The sequence below is a fragment of the Coenobita brevimanus genome, chromosome 74 (genome assembly GCF_032717465.1).
Source record: "Coenobita brevimanus isolate Jiangsu-jjx chromosome 74, ASM3271746v2, whole genome shotgun sequence".
Lineage (NCBI taxonomy): Eukaryota > Metazoa > Arthropoda > Malacostraca > Decapoda > Coenobitidae > Coenobita > Coenobita brevimanus.
This window is the reverse complement of record NC_137027.1, coordinates 8,544,843-8,565,405: the sequence shown is the minus strand read 5'-3', so window position 1 is coordinate 8,565,405 and position 20,563 is coordinate 8,544,843. Positions and strand designations below refer to the sequence as shown.

General features: G+C 39.7%; 1 protein-coding gene across 1 annotated transcript in view; it reads left to right on the top strand.

Moving 5' to 3' along the window:
- Positions 1–20,317, top strand: part of Irbp (Inverted repeat-binding protein) — a 28,666-nt gene extending 8,349 nt beyond the window's left edge. Inside the window, exons 4-13 of the mRNA XM_080278518.1 lie at positions 953–1,046; positions 2,300–2,477; positions 2,772–2,977; positions 3,980–4,061; positions 12,114–12,191; positions 12,668–12,803; positions 13,800–13,991; positions 14,247–14,447; positions 16,032–16,222; positions 19,460–20,317. Coding sequence (XP_080134644.1) covers positions 953–1,046; positions 2,300–2,477; positions 2,772–2,977; positions 3,980–4,061; positions 12,114–12,191; positions 12,668–12,803; positions 13,800–13,991; positions 14,247–14,447; positions 16,032–16,222; positions 19,460–19,576 — 1,475 coding nt within the window. The 3' untranslated portion in view covers positions 19,577–20,317. The remainder of the gene's footprint in view (positions 1–952; positions 1,047–2,299; positions 2,478–2,771; positions 2,978–3,979; positions 4,062–12,113; positions 12,192–12,667; positions 12,804–13,799; positions 13,992–14,246; positions 14,448–16,031; positions 16,223–19,459) is intronic.
- Positions 20,318–20,563: the final 246 nt, after the last annotated feature.

Genomic DNA, 20,563 nt, shown 5'->3' with positions numbered 1-20,563 from the left:
GCAGCAAAAGATTGAGCAAGGAAAATTTGTGATGAGCTCCTGCAAAGTGACCTCATTGTAAAGGGATTGAACAGAGATGTTGCTAGAGATGGTATAGCATGGACATCCATCACCAGGTGAACAAGGCTGAAATCTGCCATCATATAAAGTCTTTCAAAGCAAAATGAGCAAATGAATGTTGGGAAGGTGAAAGTCGGTAAATGAGACTAAATCATGGGTCAGTAAGAGTGAGCAAGGAAAGTTGGATTCATGTGAAAAAGAAAAATAAAGTTAGGGTGGAACGAGGGAAACTGGTTACTGGGAGGAATAAAATACTGGTAAGTAATTCGGGTAGAGAGCAGGAATACAGTACTGTAACTCCTAGAATCTGGTGGTCTCCAAATTTGTTTATGCTACGTCCATATTATATTATTTAACCAAAACTCCTATCCTTAAGCTGCATAAAATCATCTAGAAAGGGCATAAATTTAGATTTTAAATCGTGATTGTAGGAGTTAATAAGGTCAGTAAGGATGAGAAGGGAAGGGTGCAATAGGCACTACAATAGTATATTTCATTGTATACCAGGCAGAAATCAGTCCAAAAACACATTAACTAAGCATGCTACAATGTGACAGTAAATAAAGCAGATGAAGGTCCTTTAAATCTGTAGATATAAGAAAAAAATGATCTAACCACGAGGACAAACAACTGTTCTTACGTAGGCCTAGCTTACAGTACATGTATACACCTCAACTAGATAGGCTATACAGCACTTACCATGCCATTGTGACAAAAGCCTTAGTGATCATTCATAAATTCATATATCCACATGTTAGGATACTTTTTGCTTAAAATACATTCAGGTTGCTAATAAGTGTGTGAAATTAAAATTCTTTCTGACTTCCTTTCTCCCATCGTAATGGTGTGGTCGTATAATGCACGGTATGGTCATGTAATGCGATGGTGGCAGTAAGCAAGGCGAAATTCAGCCAAGACTATGGCCAAAGCACTTCTGCCTCAATTCACGATGCACTGCGAGTTTGTCAGAGTGTCTTCACCAAATGGTATGTACCCATAGATACTGTATTAAGTTTGGGTTATTGAAGTTATTGTAATAGAGACAAGAGTTAGGATGGATTCTGGTACAAGTACAGTACATACTATTAGTCCCATGGACCAGATCATGTATCTTTTTAATTTGTTTGTTGCCTTTAGGCAGTTCTAGTTTGCTTAGGAGAGACCTTTAGTACCATTATGGATGGAGCTTAATGAAAGCCATATCTAACTCCTTGACCACGCCTTGTTTGTCATCATTGCTGAATTTAAAACAAGCTTGGTCAGCATGATCAGAGCCAAGGGTTGACTTAACTACTGTTAAGACTTTTTTTTTTTTTTTTTTACTAAGGACGTAGTAACTATTTATGGATAAAACAGATTTGAATTGCATTATATTGAATAACATGTTCCTAGGACATATTAAAATGTCAGTCATGAACCCTCTGTGCATTAATTTTTTCGGAGTCTCAAGATTGTAAGGAAAGTGAAATGTTTACCTTGACTATTTGTAATGCTGTGATTTAACCCAAGGCATGCTACTTATCCCACGAGTCAACACTGGGGGCATGGGACTTACCTCATATGAGTAGCATTTTTAAAAACACACCACAAAGTTCTTGTAGAGGAGTGTCACACATCCCCACCCTCTAGGCTGAGCCAGTAGCTACGGTGAATGAAATTCATGAGCTTCGTAATCCATTTTCCATGGTGTTAGCTTGTGAGAAAGGCTCAAACCTGTAAAAAAAAAATAAAAAAATGTTAAAATCATATGCAAGGCAGACAGTGGCAAAGGGAAGAAAGGGAAAGATGAAATAAGTTATCGGTAGTAGAACATCATGCTCAGGCCATGGCTTACTGGATCAGCTGGCAATTCACCGAGGCTTTGACGGGTGAATTCCACACGTATAGTTGCCAGTTTCCCACCAGCTGGGAAATTTCAGAGCACAATAACTCCATACTATGTTGAGTTGAGCAAAACTATGTTATGGGTTGGTATGTAATACCATTTCCAAGACAGTGATGCTCATTTGATGTCAATTAGCAGTGGTCACTAACTTAACCATATTGCAGCAAACCAGTGCTCGTTTTGCAGCTCCCCACCACCACAGTAATAATAGTTAAAATAGGCATGTTTCATGTGGTTTGCAGTCCCCTTTCCACAGTAGTAATAGTGAAAACAGACACTTTTGTATGGTTTTTTAAAAGCAGAAAATTGCTCAGTACCGGATTTGTGAACTGAGTTTGTATTCCCTGACTGCAGCAAGAGTAGACTTTCGGGGATGAGCATACTACTGTTCACATGCCAAGATGACCCTCATGCTGGGGAAGACCAGCGCAAGAGGCAGGCACGAAGCAAGGCACGTGATCTGAGGGAGGCAGGCATCATACTTGAGGTCCTGCATCTTGGAAAAGCCTTTGACATCAACAAATTTTATAAGGTACACATGATATCAGAATTCAGAGATGTTTATTTAAACCTATGACCACTTCATATATACCGTACCTCAGTTGTTGATCAGGTGATGTCAGAGTTCAGAAATGTGCCTGAATTGCTTACCACTGTATAAATAGCCATGTCCTTGATCAGCTGGTGTTAACCTTCACTAACCTCGTTAACACAAGGCCTTTCAGTTAAAATCCTAATCATTCCCTAAATACCAGTGTCTGATCAACTGGTCAGGAGTTCAAAGATGTGTACTGTACCTTAATTCCTAACTACCGGTATTCCATAGGAGCTGGTGATCCCAGAAAATGATGACGGAGAAGATGAAGATCTCTTAAGTCGTGATCATCGTACTCTGGCAGACCCCACAGAGCGATTATCTGAGCTAATGGATAGAGTGCGACGGCTTGAACACAAACAGCGTACCACTGGTCGTGTTGCCTTCACCTTGGCACCTGGTGTTGAACTCTCAGTCAGTGTTTACACGAGCATCAGGTCAGACTATGGAGATGACCAAGTCATTGCTACCTTTCCTGTCGTAACCTGTTGCACCATCCCTTCCCCCCCAGAAGAGCACTGAGTACCTCAGTAACATCCCCCCTCTTTCACCTATCTCCACACTTCACAAATATATACACACCACAGCCATCCACATCTTTCACCTAAATAACATCCATCATGAACCCCCACCAGATATTCATATGACAGAAACAACCCCACCCAGAGAGAGAAATGCATCTAGCCAGACGGGTGTGTGGTCATCACTACTCTGCTTCAGTACCAACACAAAATGCAAGACACAGTCAATCTGCAGAACTCTCACTGTAATGCATTCTTGCATAGTGCAACACGTACTTGCTTCATGCACCTCTGCAGCACAGTACAGACAGTTCTTCAACAAAAGGTCTCTGGGAGCACCTGGTTGAAGTGGCCATTTGCCAAAAGTCCAAATGAGCATTGGGTAACAACAGCAACACTACCGTGATGTGTTGATGTAATGATATTATCTTGGGATACATGTATTGGCTAAAACTCTTGCACTAACCCTGTACCAATTGTGTGCTTACCTGAACTGGAGAGGAAAAGAAATAGAGACTAATTTATTATTGGGACAACTTAGGAGGTAAACAATATATGAGAAGTGTACGGTATATTATGGTTTGTTTACCATGTGTATCATTTCAAGTACTGGTACTTATTAAGTTTTACAAATATTTTCATTTTAGGTTGCTGCTCACTTGTGATATATAATATGCAGGCTCCATTTGTCGCTTTCAACCTCAGTATCTCATTTCTTATTGAAACATATGCCTTTATCCATATTGGGGTCTCAAATCACCTCCTGAGCATCTTACTGGTTCTAAAGACAGTAGTTCATGTTTTCTAATAGAGAATATAGTGTGAAATCATAATTAGCAGGTATAGTGCTATCACCAGTATTTTAGTGAAGCAGCTTAAGGTGAGGAGCAGTTGTGTAATTGTTCTTTTGTTTTTCAGAAAAATGTACAAGCCAAGTAAAGTAAATCTGTGGAAGAACACAAACGAGGATGTGCGGCGCATGAAGAAGGAATACCTGGAGGTTGGTACACCAAAATCCTGTTTGAAAAAAGTTGGTTGAAATTCAGTCCCTAATGCAATGAATTTTTAATAAAAATGGAAAATGGTATGCATCTTCTAGTTACCATTTAAATATCATAAATGCATATGATGGTGTATGTACAATAGAATGAGGAACCTGGAGGTAAGAAATATTGAGAAAAGAAGTTAAGTTCTGAATTGAAGGTCAGTTTGTATCAATAGCAGTTTTCATGTTGTTCACTTCATGACCAGACTTTCTTCACAAAGGGAGAACAGTAGCTGGAAATTACCATTCCATATGCCTGCTAGGTAATGAGAGTCAATGCTTGTGAAACTCAGAATGTGATATTGACTGTGTGCATCAGAGTTTGTACCATTAACTCATTAACTGTTGACTCAATTTGAACTGTGGCAACAGAGTAAGGGTCTTGACTGGGTGCATGAAATGTGTGCAGGATTATATTAGACCATTTATTGCTTGCACTTGAAAAATAATTAAACGAGGTTAATATGAATATGAAGTTAAACACTCAAAATTAAAAATTCAAGTAGTTTTTCAGCCAAACTTTGCTTCAAACATTGATTTTTAAGGTTAAGAAGTGTGAAAGATAGAAAATCTGGGCAAAATTGTGCTAGGCCTTGCCTAGGACTCAAGGGCATCTAAGTTGGGGCCTAAGGCTACACGAGTTAAAGCTGCGGAGGTTAGGAGACAAGGATGTGACCCACATATTGGTTATGTCATGTTAGTTTGGTCAGTGCAGTTTCGAGTAATATTCCCTTCAATCATGCCATGGCTAGGACTGAAGGACATTAAGGTTAAGGTCCAAGAAAATCATGGTCAGGGCCAAAGAATGACCAGGTTTGGACTGAAAGCTTGCCTTATTTAGGTTAGGGTATGCTGGGGTAAAGTTGGTTCACATTTCTGTTTTGTTGCATTTATTTACCAGTACTTTGACATACCTAATTGAATGAGCAGGTATTAGCTAACCTTGGCTAAGGACTTTCATTATTTAATAAATCTTTACTTTTCATTGCTCAGAAATCCCTGCCAAGTTTCAGCAAAGCTTTTTTTTTTTTTTTTTTTTTTTTTTTTCTGGTCATCAAAGCCCTTCTAAATTTGTGGGGGTTCACGGTTGATTGGGGTTCAGGTTTGATGGAAAGGGGGAAGCTGGATCTCAGAAACTATGGATTACCCAAAGAAATGGTACCGCTACTTCAAAGAAAAATAAATGTTACTGCTATTACTCTTCAAAAAAAACTTTTTTTTTTTTTTTTTTAACCTAGTTTTTCCCTGGTCTTCAAAGCCCTTCTAAATTTGTAGGGGTTCAGGTTTGATGGAAAGGGGGAAGCTGTATCTCAGAAACTATGGATTACCCAGAGAAATGGTACCGCTACTTCAAAGAAAAATAAATGTTACTGCTATTACCCTTCAAAAAACTTCATAAAGAAGCCAGAGGAACCTGTTTTGCAGTATTCGCCCCTCCTTTATTTTGGTTCATGATTTGAAATTTGGATAGTAACCAGCAAGCTCCCCCCTCCCCCCTTTCTCCCCCCACCTTTATATCCAGGGACACAGACAACAACTGCAATGAAACTAACACAGTCCAGTGAAACATTAACTGTTTGAAATTTAAATTCTTACAGTTCATTTAGATATACAATAAACATTTAGCATATGAATATTTATCACTGTAAAGCAGAGTAAAAAAAAAAAAGACTCTTACATTTGTGTACTGAGAATCTGGCAACTCCTCCAGCTTCACTCATTGTCTCCCTCTGATACACTGAAAGAATTCCTCTGTGTTCATTTTTTTACTGAAACGGTGAACCAGAAAATGAACCATATGAGTCATTTGGTTTCCTTTTAGACTGTTTCATTTTACTGTTTCACTGGGTCCATGACTGACAAGAAAGTGTTAATGCATAATAACCAACAGATATTTCCATGGCTTAGGCATATGAAAGTTATGCATTTCAGAAAAAAAGAAGTCACAGGAACACATCAAGCCCGTCATAAAACATTATAGCCAGAAATAAACCTACAGTGTTATTCCATCACTAAAACATATACAATGAATGTCCATTAATCCGAACACGGATAATCCGAAAATCCCAATAATCTGAATTTTTGAAGATGGCTGACAAACACTGCGAAAGTAAAAAAAAATCAAAATTAAAACATTCAAACTGGGCGCCGAAGTGCTGAGCGGTGTGGTCGTGGAAGTTTTATGGAAGGAAGCTCTGTATACCTTGATAAACTGGTGCATTTCATTGAACAAAATAATCATTACAATGTGGCTGAGGTGATCAATTTTCGTATCTTGCGAAACGAGTTCTACAAGAAACATGTGCAGGCTGTCAGGCAAGCTGATATCCATGACTGGCTGAAATGCATGAGCAACCAGGCAGGTAAGTCCACTGATGACGACCCAAGACCAGCTACCCACACTCCAAAGAAGGCACCTCAAGGAACCCTAGAAGAAGCAGGTAGTCCTGAGCTGATGCTCGAGGACGATGAGTGAAAGTGACAAACAAAGTGAAATATACTCTACCGTAGGTTTAAGGAATTTTCCACAGTAATACACATTAAGTTTTTGTGCTTTTACAATACGTGCATATTTTTATTAACCCTGGACTTACTCTCCCTAATTGGATTTACCTACCTACAACTACTGTTTTCAACACTACGCATTACTGGTGAGTTAAACAACCTATAACATCTTGTATTCTACTAATTACAGTTTGTGTCTTCAGTAATACGTTATTAAGTAAAAATTTGTGTAATACGTAAAGTAATGTTAATATGTGCAATATTGTATTATGAATGAATGAAAAGTTATCCATTTGGTAAAATTTCAGTTTGAACATGAAATTAAATTTCTTAGGGGTCCCACCGAAAAATCTGGTAATCTGAATGATTCTCGGTCCACTGCCAGTCGAATTAATGGACTTTTATTGTATATATATGGAGCATCCTGGCCCTTTAACTTCATCCTATCTTGTACAGTCAAAGCAAACCCAGCAAAAAATAGGGAACGTTCCCAAATATAAGAAGGAAAAATGGGCATATTCCACAAATGGCATAGAATAAGCAGTCACAAGTTTCAACGTAAATCCTTTTCTAACCATTAACAAAGCATTACTGTACTACACCTACTAAATCCTACATCCTTAGTGGTAATATTAAAAATTTCATGCCCAAGTTCTCCTCACAAATGAAACAACTCATCAAGGAGAGATATGGATTAAATAAAAAAAACTCAGCTGCCACAATTGATAAAATAGTCAAAACATGCATGCAAGACAACTGGTAAATAGCAGCAAATTTTGGAAGACACTAACAAACATCCACACATTCAGTAACTCCCCCTCCAACACATAAAGCCTTACCGTACAGTGATGGAACTGCTTAGCATGAAGGGGCAGACAGCTTAACACACTAAATTGTTATGCATATGTAAGTCTTAAAAATACAAATCCCCAAAGAAAAAAGGAGAAAATTTAAGGAAACACACTAACACCCTCCCCACTCACTTCACAAGACAGCAAATGATAACAAAAGTACAATAAAAATCCAAAGCTGCAGGGTCAAACTAAATTGTAAGCATTCACCATAGATAACTTTACTCTGTAGTCATAAAAATCCCCACAGAAATTTTCAGCTTTTCTTGAATTCTTAGCCAAATTCCAGATACTTTTCTGCGTTTGGAAGAAAGCAGTCATCCATATACTTAAGTCTAGCAAACCACTCAATATTCTGCCATTATATAGGCCAATATCTCTTGTGTGCACACCATCCAAATCATGGAAAGACTAATCATAGAGAACACCCCTCCCCCCCGACACACACATATACACATCCCTGTGTCTGATTCCCAGCATGGCATTTTATCTAAGCACATAGCCACCACATTCCATCCATCCATCATCCAATCCTACATTGCCCCATGAGGAGCGTAGGAGCCCGGGGCTAGGCATTTGGTCCTGACATTTAGCCCTCTGAGGCACATTGACATGAATCGCGTTCTTTGTGGTTTGGCATATAAACACACATAGACACGAATCACGTTGTTAAGCAGAAAAAACGCCGTCAAAAGGAAAGTTTTTGACTGATTTGTGTAAAATTTTGGTGCGTTCTAGTGGGTGCATCTCTCTTCTGAAGTAAACCACTTGGCAACACTCTGACTGCTCTGATGAGACAGTGCGCAGCAGAAAAACCTCGGTATCTCACGACCAGCCGGGCTGAAGGTTAGCGCTGCTGTCAGTCGTCCCCTTAAATCCTTTATTTTCCCCCTCCCACCTGAGGCAGAAGCCATTATTGAAATATTGTGATTGTATACTGTTTTTTACTATAATGTGAAGTGATTGTGTCTGTGGAACGTAGGTATATTGCTTGTAAAGCATTTGGGCCCGTTATCAGCCGTTAGGCCTAGAGGCAGGAGTGTGGTTTGTTATAACGGTGTTTCCACTCTGCTTCCCCCTGCCTATAAATGATGTGAGTATTTTACCTTTATAGTGAAGCCAGTACTTATATTTTGTGAAACATATAGTGCCTGGATTAGTGAAATATCTGACCTACCATAGCAGGGATTATGTACGCCGTAGAGATATGCCATAGTTGCTAGGGAAACAGGCAGTCACGTACGCCATTGAGTCAGGAAGGGAATAATAGAGGAGGTTGGGATGGAATCATGTGATAGTGTTTTATATTGAATATGGTTTAGTGTGAAATGTACGTATAAAATAGTACAGTGAGTGTTCACTGAGAAATATTGCATGCATTGACTGACTTAGCAAAAACCTAGTGCAAGTATCAGAGACAACAAATATGCCACACAATCACAGACTTCAGTGAAAAGGTATTGTACCAATCTCAGACAGTGCTATATTGTGTATGGTTTAGTGTGAAACATACTAATAAAATAGTGCAGCGAGTGTTCACAGAGAAATATTGCGTGCAGTGACTGACTTAGCGAAAACCTAGCACGAGAATCAGAAACAAGAAATATGCCACACATATATTCGTATGTTGTGCAGCGAATGTTCATGGAGAAATCTATTGTGTGCATCGCATGTGTTAGGCAAACATAGTGGAAGGAGGAGAGAACAAAATACGCCCCCCACACACACACACACACGCTACATAACTCCTCATCTCCAAACCCTTCAAGGTCCTGCCAACATCTCAACACCTCTAGAGGAAGTGAGTTATCCGTATTTTGTTGATTTGTATATTGACCTGTTTCTATAGTTCTACATTTTTTACACAAATAACTATTGCTTTTTTACATACACACATATGAGATGGAAGAAAGTTCAGCTTCAGTATCACTACCTAGCAAAAAGACTGGTGGTCACGTTGAGTGTCTGAGAACACTATCAAAAAGCTTATGATATTTTACGTGTATACTTTGAATAAAAAAAGAAAATAGTAAAACCTAGTGAGCGAAAATATGTAGGTGTGGGTGGGGCAGGGAAAGAGAGTGTTTTTATCTCACTTGCAGGCGAGGAGTATTCTACGTTTGTCGTCCATTTACTCAAAAACTATTGGACATATCGATTTCCTGTAAGAACCATGATAAAGATTGGTGAATTCTATGTGTGTACAGGACATAACAATGTAATATCTCTGATGAAAAGTCGTTGTTACGTAGGCGGGAATATAAAGGTTATTGTGCGCGCATGATGAAAGTGCAGCACGGCCGTGAGTACCAGTAGTTTTTTTGTGATCTACTCGGAAATTATGAGGCCTATCAAAAATCGGTGGGTACCTTGAGAAAGCTCATGAAATTCTATGCAAGATTATGAAATAAGCACATAATGTGTGGGAGAAAACTTTTGTGGTAGAGCTCCCTGCACAAAAATCAGTTTTTTTCAAAAAATGGATTTCAGTCTTTGGCTATTTTCTCAAAAACTACAAATCGTATCACAACTGGACTTTCCCATTAGAAAGCCGATGAAATTCTCTATCAAAACTTCTATTAACATTTTTCTGTATGATGGAAAACATTCGAACTAAGATGTTGGGAAGTGAGATTGACGTTCGGAAATGTTTATTCACGGTGGCCTAATGTACTTTTATTCGTTTTTTTTTTTTTTTTTTCTCTTGCTTATCTGCTAGAACAATCATTGGTGAATAAAATATGTAGGTTTCATGACAGATATAGAGGTTTGGGTGGCGAAAATAAGGCAAGAATACGTGTTTTCAGCGGTGTGCGGGCAGGCTGGCGGGGAGGGGGGGTGGAGTAAAATCGTGTCGGGAAAACTTATAAAATTTATGCATGCGCAAGATGGTTAAGATGAGAGTGAGAGAGCCATCACACCCCGTACACCATTCTGAAATGGCCCAGCCATCATAGATTGTTTCAACAACAAAAAATATTAAGAATCAGACTAGAGTAGTAGACAAAAACTAAGCTTTTAGTACAGTACCAGTATACACACCTTGATGAACAAAGTATTAAATACGGAAGACAGTGACAAGAAATTGCTAGTCAGCTTTCTCGAAGGTAGACAAGCCCAGGTACATAGCCAAAACCTTAGCTTCAGATTAAGACTATTCCCCAGTTGTGTCCTGTGGGACTTAGTCTTCTCACACTCACTTTTAAATATTCCATCCATGGACTAACTGCTTCCCTCCTTCAGTAACATTAGTCCTGTGTTCATAACAAAACAATAGCTTCACAAAGCTTCAAAACTTAGTAAGCAATATTGCAGCTCCAACAATACCTACCGTATACAGAGTGGAACACTGACCTACTTAAAACAAAATGATTTTCACCAACAAACTCATTTATTACCCTGTTCACTCTAGACAGATATGAATCTTAGACAAACCATGAGAATCATTCTTTAATTATTTTGATGCCAAAGAATGTCTCTGAAAGTGAAAGTGAATGTAAAATTGGAAGAGGCTGACCACATGTGTTATAGAGGAAATTGAGTTGTGTGTTTGTGAGGAAGAAGGAAAAGGAATGAGGGAGATACATGAGGACGAAGTAGCCTGCAGGCAATTCCATCCTCCATCAGGGGATCCCAGGAGAAAGTAGAGCATTGGATATCATATCCACCAGGCCTCTTAACATCCCAAAGAATGAATGCTAAAACTTGGACCTACACCACTTTCACCAACCACATTCTTACCTCCTTCCGATTTCCCTACAAAAGCAGTAAAACAAAACATGTGATACATACTGTATGTGCTTCACTGAAGTGAAAATGCTGTGGCAGCTCCAGCTTGTCCTATTTTCCCCTTTAGGTTCATAAAGCTTTTGAGGTATATGAACCATAGGAAATCATAGGTAGCTACACAGTAAGTGCACCCCCCCATCCCTCCTTGCTGTGCCATAGGTGGCATAGGTGGGGATTTGGCCTCTTAACCCCTAAGATACGCAATTTGATTGACCAAACTGGCATGAAAATCTGTATATGGAGCTGATATTTCAATTTTGCAGAAGTAAAAAATGTTTGCCCAAGTTTTAGAGCTTGAATTTACATCTTATGCCAAAACCAGAGCATTTTAAATCATCTGGTTCATGAACTATAGCCCGTCAAAGTTAAAAAATGTTACCCTTCTAGGCGGCACGACTCCCGTTTTCTATGCACTCCCACCTCATTCCACTCTCATTCCTCCCCTCCCTCCTTCTCACCTATTCAGCACTTAGTTATGATTGGTTGGAAGGGATATACGTCACAATCTGGGCAGAGCATGTTTTCTCGTTTTTCCATGAGCCTCTCAATCGATCACATTCGGTATCTTGCGTAATCCTGAAAAAGGATCGATCGATCCTGTTAGCACTTTAGGGGTTAATGCTTCATACTTTTGCCAGCTAAAATTCCTAAGCTGAGAGGCTTGGTTTGTTTTTCTGCCCACAGATGATTTTCTTTGATATGATACATCATGGATGAAAGTGACAAATGTTTCCTTTGTGTAGACACATTGGCATATGAGGCATACTTTTATCCCCACATGTACCCCTGTATATTATTCTGTTATACTCTGTCCTCAGGGATGGCAGTTGGTGATGTATAGCATACTGTATATATTTCACAGGAAACAGGAGAACTCTTGATGCCTTCTGACTATGTGAAGTACCAGGTGTATGGTGGCAAGAAGATTAAGTTTACACTTGTAAGTACATTGTTCTCACTAGCTTTTAACTCAGACTCCTATGACTCATCTAACATCAGTGGAAATAGAAAACTTACATTGTCCCAACCTAGAAAATGAAATAAATGACACTAGGAATGAAGGGGTTCACTTCCAGAAGCACTCATTTAAAAGTTTGATGTGCTTCTCTGTACATTTTAATTTGAAGTCGCATTAAGTTAACATTAACTACTGTACATACCTACAGGTAGCAGATATGTAACTTCTTCAGAACTGTTCGTGTGTGTGTGTGTGTGTGTGTGTGTGTGTGTGTGTGTGTGTGTGTGTGTATGTGTGTGTGTGTGTGTGTGCATGCGTGAGTGCATGTGTGTGTGTTTATGTAAAAAAGCCTGGTATCATTCCTGACTCTGTCTCTCTACTTCCCTGCAGTTGTACCATGTGAAACATATTGCATACTGTCACTTGTTTTCATGACTCTAATTACCGTTGGATTTTAGGACGAGGTGAAGAACATGCAACGAATATACAACACTGGTATACAACTGCTGGGATTCAAGCCTATTGACAGCATTAAGCCATATCACTATATCAAGCCAGCCAATTTTCTTTATCCCGATGAGAAATCCATTCAAGGTATGAGTTTTGTTTTAAGGGCAAATAATATTCTTTGCAGGGGCAGTTTTTGGAAATAATTCAGTAGGGGAGTGGAAGGACAATAAACACTCCAGCATGAGCACTAAAGCACACAGGTATTAAACATTTTAGGTGGAAAACTATAAACTGATTATTTTTATTGGAAAATGGTTGCTGCACATAATTTCTGCTTAGATTTTTTCCTTAGTTTCATTCTAGACAGTTTGCTACAACAGATATCATTGTCACACATTCATCCATCCTTCCTTCCATCCATCCATCCATCCATCCATCCATCCTTTACTGTCCCATCAGGAACGTAGGGTCTGGAGCATGGCTACTTAGTCCTGACATTCAAGGCAAGGGTGTCTAGCTACATTGGCCCTGAGTGGCATTATTTTAGCAGTAAACCCTTACCTTCCCATTGAGGTAAATTCTTGTGGGCCTCATCCAGTTGGAGTGCTGTAGCCCACAAGACACAGATCCAAGTGACTTAAAGCAAGTTAGCACCAGATGATTGTCTTTCACTCTGAGAAGACCTCTTATGGCGAAGGTAATGGAGACTCAATTCAGCCTGTCTAATTCAATGTTTCCCTCTAATTTGTGTAAATCATCTGGAGCTGACAAGAATAAAATAAAGTTTCAACTTTGACTGAAAGGTTTAACACAAGAGTGACCAAATGCCTCCCTCTGAGCAGCATTCTGTGAGAAATAAACCCATTCCTCCTTTTAAATATAAACTGTGCTTTGATGTTGTACAGTACTTATGGCTGTACTAATTCTCCCTGTTAAAAATTAAATAGTTACCTTTATCTAAGTTTGTTTCACATTTGTAACACACTTTTTTCTACAACTTGACACACTCACTATGCCACCATGCATTATCTCTTACAGCTTACAAATAATTCTAGTTCATAAAAAAATTTTTATGATTACCTTGATCTGAGTGTGTTTCCCATTTCTAAAATGCCATTTTCTACAACCTGACACCTCCAGGCAGCACCAAGCTGTTTGCAGCCTTACTTGAACGTTGTCTGGCAAGAAAGATGGCAGCTATCGTACGACTAATTGCACGGCAGGGTAGCAGCGTATCACTCGCTGCGTTGGTGCCTCAGGCAGAAGAGCTTGATAACAGAAAGACCCAAGTGGTGGCTCCTGGGTTTATTGCTTGCCACTTACCATTTGCCGGTTAGTAAAATTGGTTTATATGGAACTGTTAGTCCTAGCTTAAATTTTTTCACATGTATCATTGTTTAGTTCCTGATGTTAACACTTGTTCTTCATTTAAAATTCCTTGTGATTCATTATCATATTACTTTGAAGTCAGACTCCCCCCCTCCCCCCCATCATGAACCAAAAATAGCAGTTTTCATGCATAGGAAACCCCAAAACTATGCTGTCATAGTCTTGCCTACATTTTTTTTCTCCCTTCCAAAAAAACAGATGACCTGCGTAACATTGAGCAACAGAACAGGACACGAGCCACTTCCGACCAGGTGGATGCTGCAAAGAAAGTGCTGAAAAAATTGCACTTCCTGTACAGCCCTGAAAACTTTGATAACCCAGACCTGCAGACACACTGGGAGAATGTCAAGGCTTTAGCTCTCAACAGAAAACAAGTGGACCCTGTTGACGATTTTACATGTAAGTTTTTAACGAAGGAATACAGTACACTATTTGCTTAACTCCTTCAGCCAGAATACTGGTATACCATTTATATTTTATGTCTGTTGTTGCTAGACAGTTTTATTCAGCCTGGGGGAAGCAGTCATGTAGTGAATAAGGTATCTGTTGGAGTCCATGCTGTATCTAATTCCTCCAGTTCAAAAGTCTCGTAAACTGGTGAAAACTTTTTGGTAAGAGCAAACAGAAAATATTTAGAATTTCATTGTATTGAAGGGAATAAGCTGTAGAACTCCAAGGAATACAAGAGAGACTAAATGGGAATTTGCTTGACGATTGATTGACTTATTGTTCAAGTAGTGGTTCTGATCTACACTTTGGAGTCCTGGTGGTGGTTTTGAAGTGGGTGCTGCATAGACCATTTTAGCTCAAGGTCAAGCACAGCACTAGTAAAAAATAAAAAAGAAAAACCTTTTCTTATCACATTTTTCGGAACATGAACCCCTACACACCGGGCTATTTATAGCACCACTGTTCACTCAGTACAGGAATTTTCCCGAAAATAGCCTGTTTTCAAACCTTAATATCTCGGAAACTGTAGCAGTTAGGGAAACAAATTAAAGACCATATTACTCACCAACTCTTCTTCTTGTTATGAAAATATCCCCTGATTTGTAGGTCATTGCTTTGACGAGTAATGACATGAGGAAGAGCACTAATTTTTGCCTCGAGAACAGAATGTGTTCGTGTGTCTGCCCGTGGCCCCAACTATGGCTTTGCTCTCAGCATGATAACTTCTCCACAACTAGATAAACTAGACACAGTGGTATCCAAGGCATGCCCTATGGCACTGTCACTGATTCCTTCCCTAGTATCCTTGGAAAGAGGTTTGGCAGGGTGGATGAGACAAAAGTCCACATGAGGCTGGAACAACATCGGACAAGAAGCCTCAAGAAAAGATGGTCAAACACCTGGCAAAGTCACAGAGACACACTGAGGTATGGTTTGCTCGCCTGGTGGGAGTCCATCCTTAGCTTTTGGTGATGAGATAAAGTAGTGGCCACTTCAGACTGTGGCGTGAAAGCAAGTGCGGTTCCGACCGATACCCGGCGCTGCCTGGCCACCAATTTCTTGACAGTTCTGACTGACACCTGGCAGTTAGGGGTTAAGGAGGACCTGAATCAAGGCTACAGACATCCTGAAATCAGTTAATCTTTTCAATTCTAAGACTTTTTTTTTTTTTTTTTTTTTTTTTTTTAAATCTGGCCACCACTAAACAGTTCTATTTCTTAGGAATGACATCTGGTATTGTAGAGGAAGGTTAAATCACGCCTCTCTGTATTAACTGATGCCATCATAAGAACATAAGAAGAGAGGATAACTGCAGTAGGCCGGTTGGCCCATGTTAGGCAGCTCTTAGAAGAGTAATTGAACTACTAGAATGAGATAAGGACAGCAAAGAAGGCGGCTGTCCCCCGCCCTCCAAACCCTCTAAAAGTACTGCTACCTCTGAACCACTTTGATTATTGAGGGTTCTAGAATTTTTTTACTTTATAACTTTTCCCTCCTAATTTCATCTACGGTAATTTCTCTGTCCTTTTGCAGTGCCTAACTATGATATCATGGAGAAAAAAGCTGGACCATTAATTACACAGTTCAAGAACCTGGTATATCCTCCATCATACGACGCCAACCAGCCTATTAAGCGTCCAGCTGCCTCGTCCACCTCAGCACCCAAAAAACCTAAACTGGATCCCTCTGCCATTGATGTTGCAGCAGAGGCAAAAGCAGGGAGAGTAAGTTTCTTTTTTTTTGTTTTGTTATTGTGACCCCAGGCACATCTGAATACTGTATGTACCCAGAAGACTGCAGGCTGAAGCTGTCCTTGCCCTGCAGTCCACCAGCCTTCTTTGAGGGAATTGGAAAGTGGTTGGGTAATGTTTGCATGAATGAGCAAACATCAGTGGCATTGCATCAAGGCATCCTTCTCTATCATCGACGATATTCTTTACCTTGATTGAGTGCCGCAGCGGGCTAACTCAGTTTGGGGTTTTATGCAGGTTAAATATACCCATAGAACCAATATCTCATTTAGTGGAACATGTGCTTGCTTAGGACTTACCCATGATATGCCAGTCAAAATCATATGGGCAAGAGCACTACCAAGGAGAAAAGTTCTTCTTGCATGACATCTTAAGTACTACTACAGCACCAGTATCGTGGGAATAAAATGAGCCATTTGCTACAGACACACAAGTAAAGAGAAAGGTGAGGATGAGAAGAGCAATTATCACACAAAATGAAGCAAGATACTCACGTACCTGAAAAGAAGTCCAGTAAAGAGACTCAAATGAGCACTAGCAGTATCGGTATTATGGGGACTTGCTCCATGCGGTTGTCATGGACATCAACCTGAAAAAAAGACACACTAATTTATCTGTTTCAGCCAGTGCAACATTCACAATCTTGTTAGTAGAACTGGCATTTGTCAAGTGTTAAAGGAAGTCGTAAGTTTCCCATTTCTTAATACTGTAGTTTAATCATTGTTCTTAATGCTCACCGTCGTTTTATACTGACAAGCCGTACTGCACATACAAGTACAATAATCTAACACTGAAGCACTTCACTTTTCACCACACAAGATAGTAATCCTTGTGTGAACCCAGGACCATGTGCTTGTTGTGTCATGGTGCAACATAATTTTGTAACACCAGGTTTGAGTATAAAGAAAATGAGAATTATGGGTGTAGCCTAACTCGGTAAAAAAATAATAATATATAAATAAATAACCCATGGAGCCTGAATGTCAGTTTTATCTGCTTAGGATACTCTTTGAAATTGATAGGTTAGATATAACTTTTATAAACCCTCTCACGTGACTTCAGAAACGGACTCCCATGGGAGATGTTGTGTGCTGATGATTTGGTGTTGATTGCAGAGAACGAAAGGGAGGCGGAGGAAAGATTTAGGAAGTGGAGAGATGGTATGAGGCACAAGGGCTTAAGGGTAAATGCAGATAAAACAAAAGTGATGATATTTAGGGTTGGTGGTTGTACTGTTAAAGACGATGGAGAGTGGCCATGTGCAGTTTGCCACAAGGGCGTGGGAAGTAATTCCATCTTGTGCGGTGTTTGTGATAAATGGGTGCACAAGAGATGTAGTGGTATCAGAGGTAGACTGCAAGATAATGTTGATTTTATGTGTGCAGTGTGCGGGGAGAGCAGGTGGAGATTGTCAGGCGTGAAAGGGTTGAACTCGCTGATGAAGCTTTTGAGTGTGTGGAAGAGTTTTGTTATTTGGGAGAATGTTGTGTGCTGAAGGTGGGGCTGGAGCTAGCTCTGTGGCTAGGGTGAGAAGTGGTTGGAAGAAGTTCAGGGAGCTGTGGCCTCTCCTGACATTGAGAGGACTCTCCGTACGTGTCAAATGGTCTTTGTATGCAGCATGTGTTAGGAGCGTAATGCTGTATGGTAGTGAGACCTGGGCAGTAAAGGAGGAGGATATTCGCAGGCTCAGACGTACAGAAATGACAATGATTAGGTGGATGTTTAGTGCGTCCTTGCTTGCAAGGTCTGGGGGGGCTGGGTTTACGATGGAAGAGTTGAGAGCTAGGATGAGACTGGAGTGTATTGTTGTGATGAGGAGAGATAGATTGAGATGGTTTGGGCATGTGGAGAGGCTGGGGGGGGATAATTGGGTGAGGAAGGTGAGAAGTGTTAACATTGGGGGTGGGGTTATGAGGGGTAGACCGAGAAAGACATGGGACGAGGTCATTAAGTGTGACCTCAGGATTAAGGGACTGAACAGGGAGGCTACAATAGATCGTGCAGCATGGAGTGCCGCCATTAGATGACCAAGGCCGACGCATGCAAGCATGTTGGAGCCTTTTAGAAACGAAAACAAAACCCCTTCACATCAAAGGCCCTTCTAGAAATGAATATGATTACCTGGTAGCAGGAAAAATAAATCTAAAAAGGACAGCAATTATATGATTCAGAGGGTTAACATCATTACAGCATAGCAGTAGCATTAAGTGTTTGAATACAGTATGTCCATATTGTAGTTTCTTTTTTTTTTTTTTTCCCACTTTCTGGCTAGTAAGTTTATCCTAAATGACATAAAACTTGGCAGGTATATTTCTGTTGCTACCTATAAACCTGATTGCCATTTCCCTCGATTTACAGTACCAGTTTAATAATTAAAAAAAAAAATAAAGTTATGTATTGCAGCACACCCCCAACTTATAATGAGAACTGTCTGAGGGGATGACTGTGATATTGCTTGGACAGTGTTCAACGAACCCACAGGGTTCAGAGCTGTGCTCCAGACAATGTTACTGAAAAGTCTCTTGTATTTACTATACTTCATGTACTCCAGTTTGGCCCAGATTTTCATCATTTTGCAGGTTATTTCACATAGTTGTAGAAAAAGACAGTGCTACAGATCTACATTGTTTCCATAGCACTTCTTCCTGACAAGCATCATCTTTTAATATTATTCTTTCATTGCAACTCAGCATTAAAGATGGAGAGATGGCAATATTAGACCAAGTTAGAGTAAAAAGATGTGATACATTGAGTCTCTGATGAAAGTGGAATTAAAACATAATTGGGTGCAGGTACTGTACAAAGAGTCGAGATATTCATATTTACTCCATTAAGTATAAACACTATATCCTCATTATTTCATCATTTTAGCTTATAGCATCCTTTAGTAAGACTAATTTTGTTAGTTATCACATGTCCATAATCCAGTCTATAATGCAGTCATCAGGGAAGATAACATTAATTATAGTTCTTTTACCATTATGTGGCCCAGATTTATGCTTTTTTGCAACTTAATTTTTTTTTGTTCACAGGCAGAAACTGGTATGTCCCTAGATCCTCCCTATAGCATATCTTTGTGACTAGGATCATATTCTAGTGTTAATCTGTTGTTACAGCACAGCATTCAGAATGGTGAGAGGCTAGTTTTAGACCAGGTTAAAGTAAATAGACTGTAGGCACACCCCTTACCACAGCTTATTCCATCACCAGGCTGATAAGCTGACGGTAGATGTGTTGAAAAGGTGGCTTCAGGGGCGAGGTGTGCAGGTGACTGGCAGGAAGAAAGCTCAGCTAGTCCAAGATGTGATGGATGAAGTAGGTGCATGAGTGGCAAGAGTGAAGGAAGAGGCTTTAATCTTGCACTTAAATTTTTGGTTAAGCTCACTGTCCCTGTTTTAAAAGACTTGGATCATTTGTGTACTTTTGGGGGGATATGCTGGGCATTACTACTATAAAAGAAAACTTTGCGTTTATTTTGTGTGTACGTGTGGGGGGAGATGTTGTGCACATCTCTATCTCTCTCTCTGTTTCTCCTTTCCTTTCCTCCACAAGGAAAAAAGAAACCTTTATTATGTATGACCAGATGCTTGCTAGTAAGACAAATCAGTGCCAGAGAAAGTGTAGTCAATAGTTTTAAAAGCTAGTTTCTGTGGTTATTTGATAGCTAATTTTGGAAATTTAAAATGACAGGTTTCATAAATTTTTGTTTGAACTTTGGATGTTTCCAAAATTTAGACATTCCTATTTTTTAGGCTGCACTGTAGTATTACTAGTAACCCTTTCACCTGAAGATGCTTTTTCCTGCTGGCATAGTTGGTAATGGCCAGAAAAAAGTAGTAGTATCAGAGCTGTTCTTAAAGAGTTATGCTTTAGCAGTTCAGATTTTATATACCTGCAACTGCGCTTAGCACTGCTGGCATACACACAATGTTTGTGCCTCAAGTGTTTTATATGAACAGTAGTGAAGTCTAAGAAATACACCATAGTTCATTGTTTGTTCAAATGTTGTAAACTAATGTTGCAACTTCTTACTAGGTCTAAGTTTTGATAAATAATAGAACTGTAATACAAAAATATATAGGGCTGTATGCCATGAGTAAAGACTGGTATCTTCACCAAACTGAGTTTGAATTAGCAGTGATCTCTCTGTCCACCTGATTTATTTATAGACATTGTATTGTATTGGTTTTGTGTGTGTGCTGTTGATTGTTGAGTAACCCCAGTCTGTCTGGTTGAGCAGACCCATTTACTGCAGGCAAGAAACCACCCCTGCAAGGTCATCCTGTGCACTGAACCAGTGTTTTCTTGTGGTGG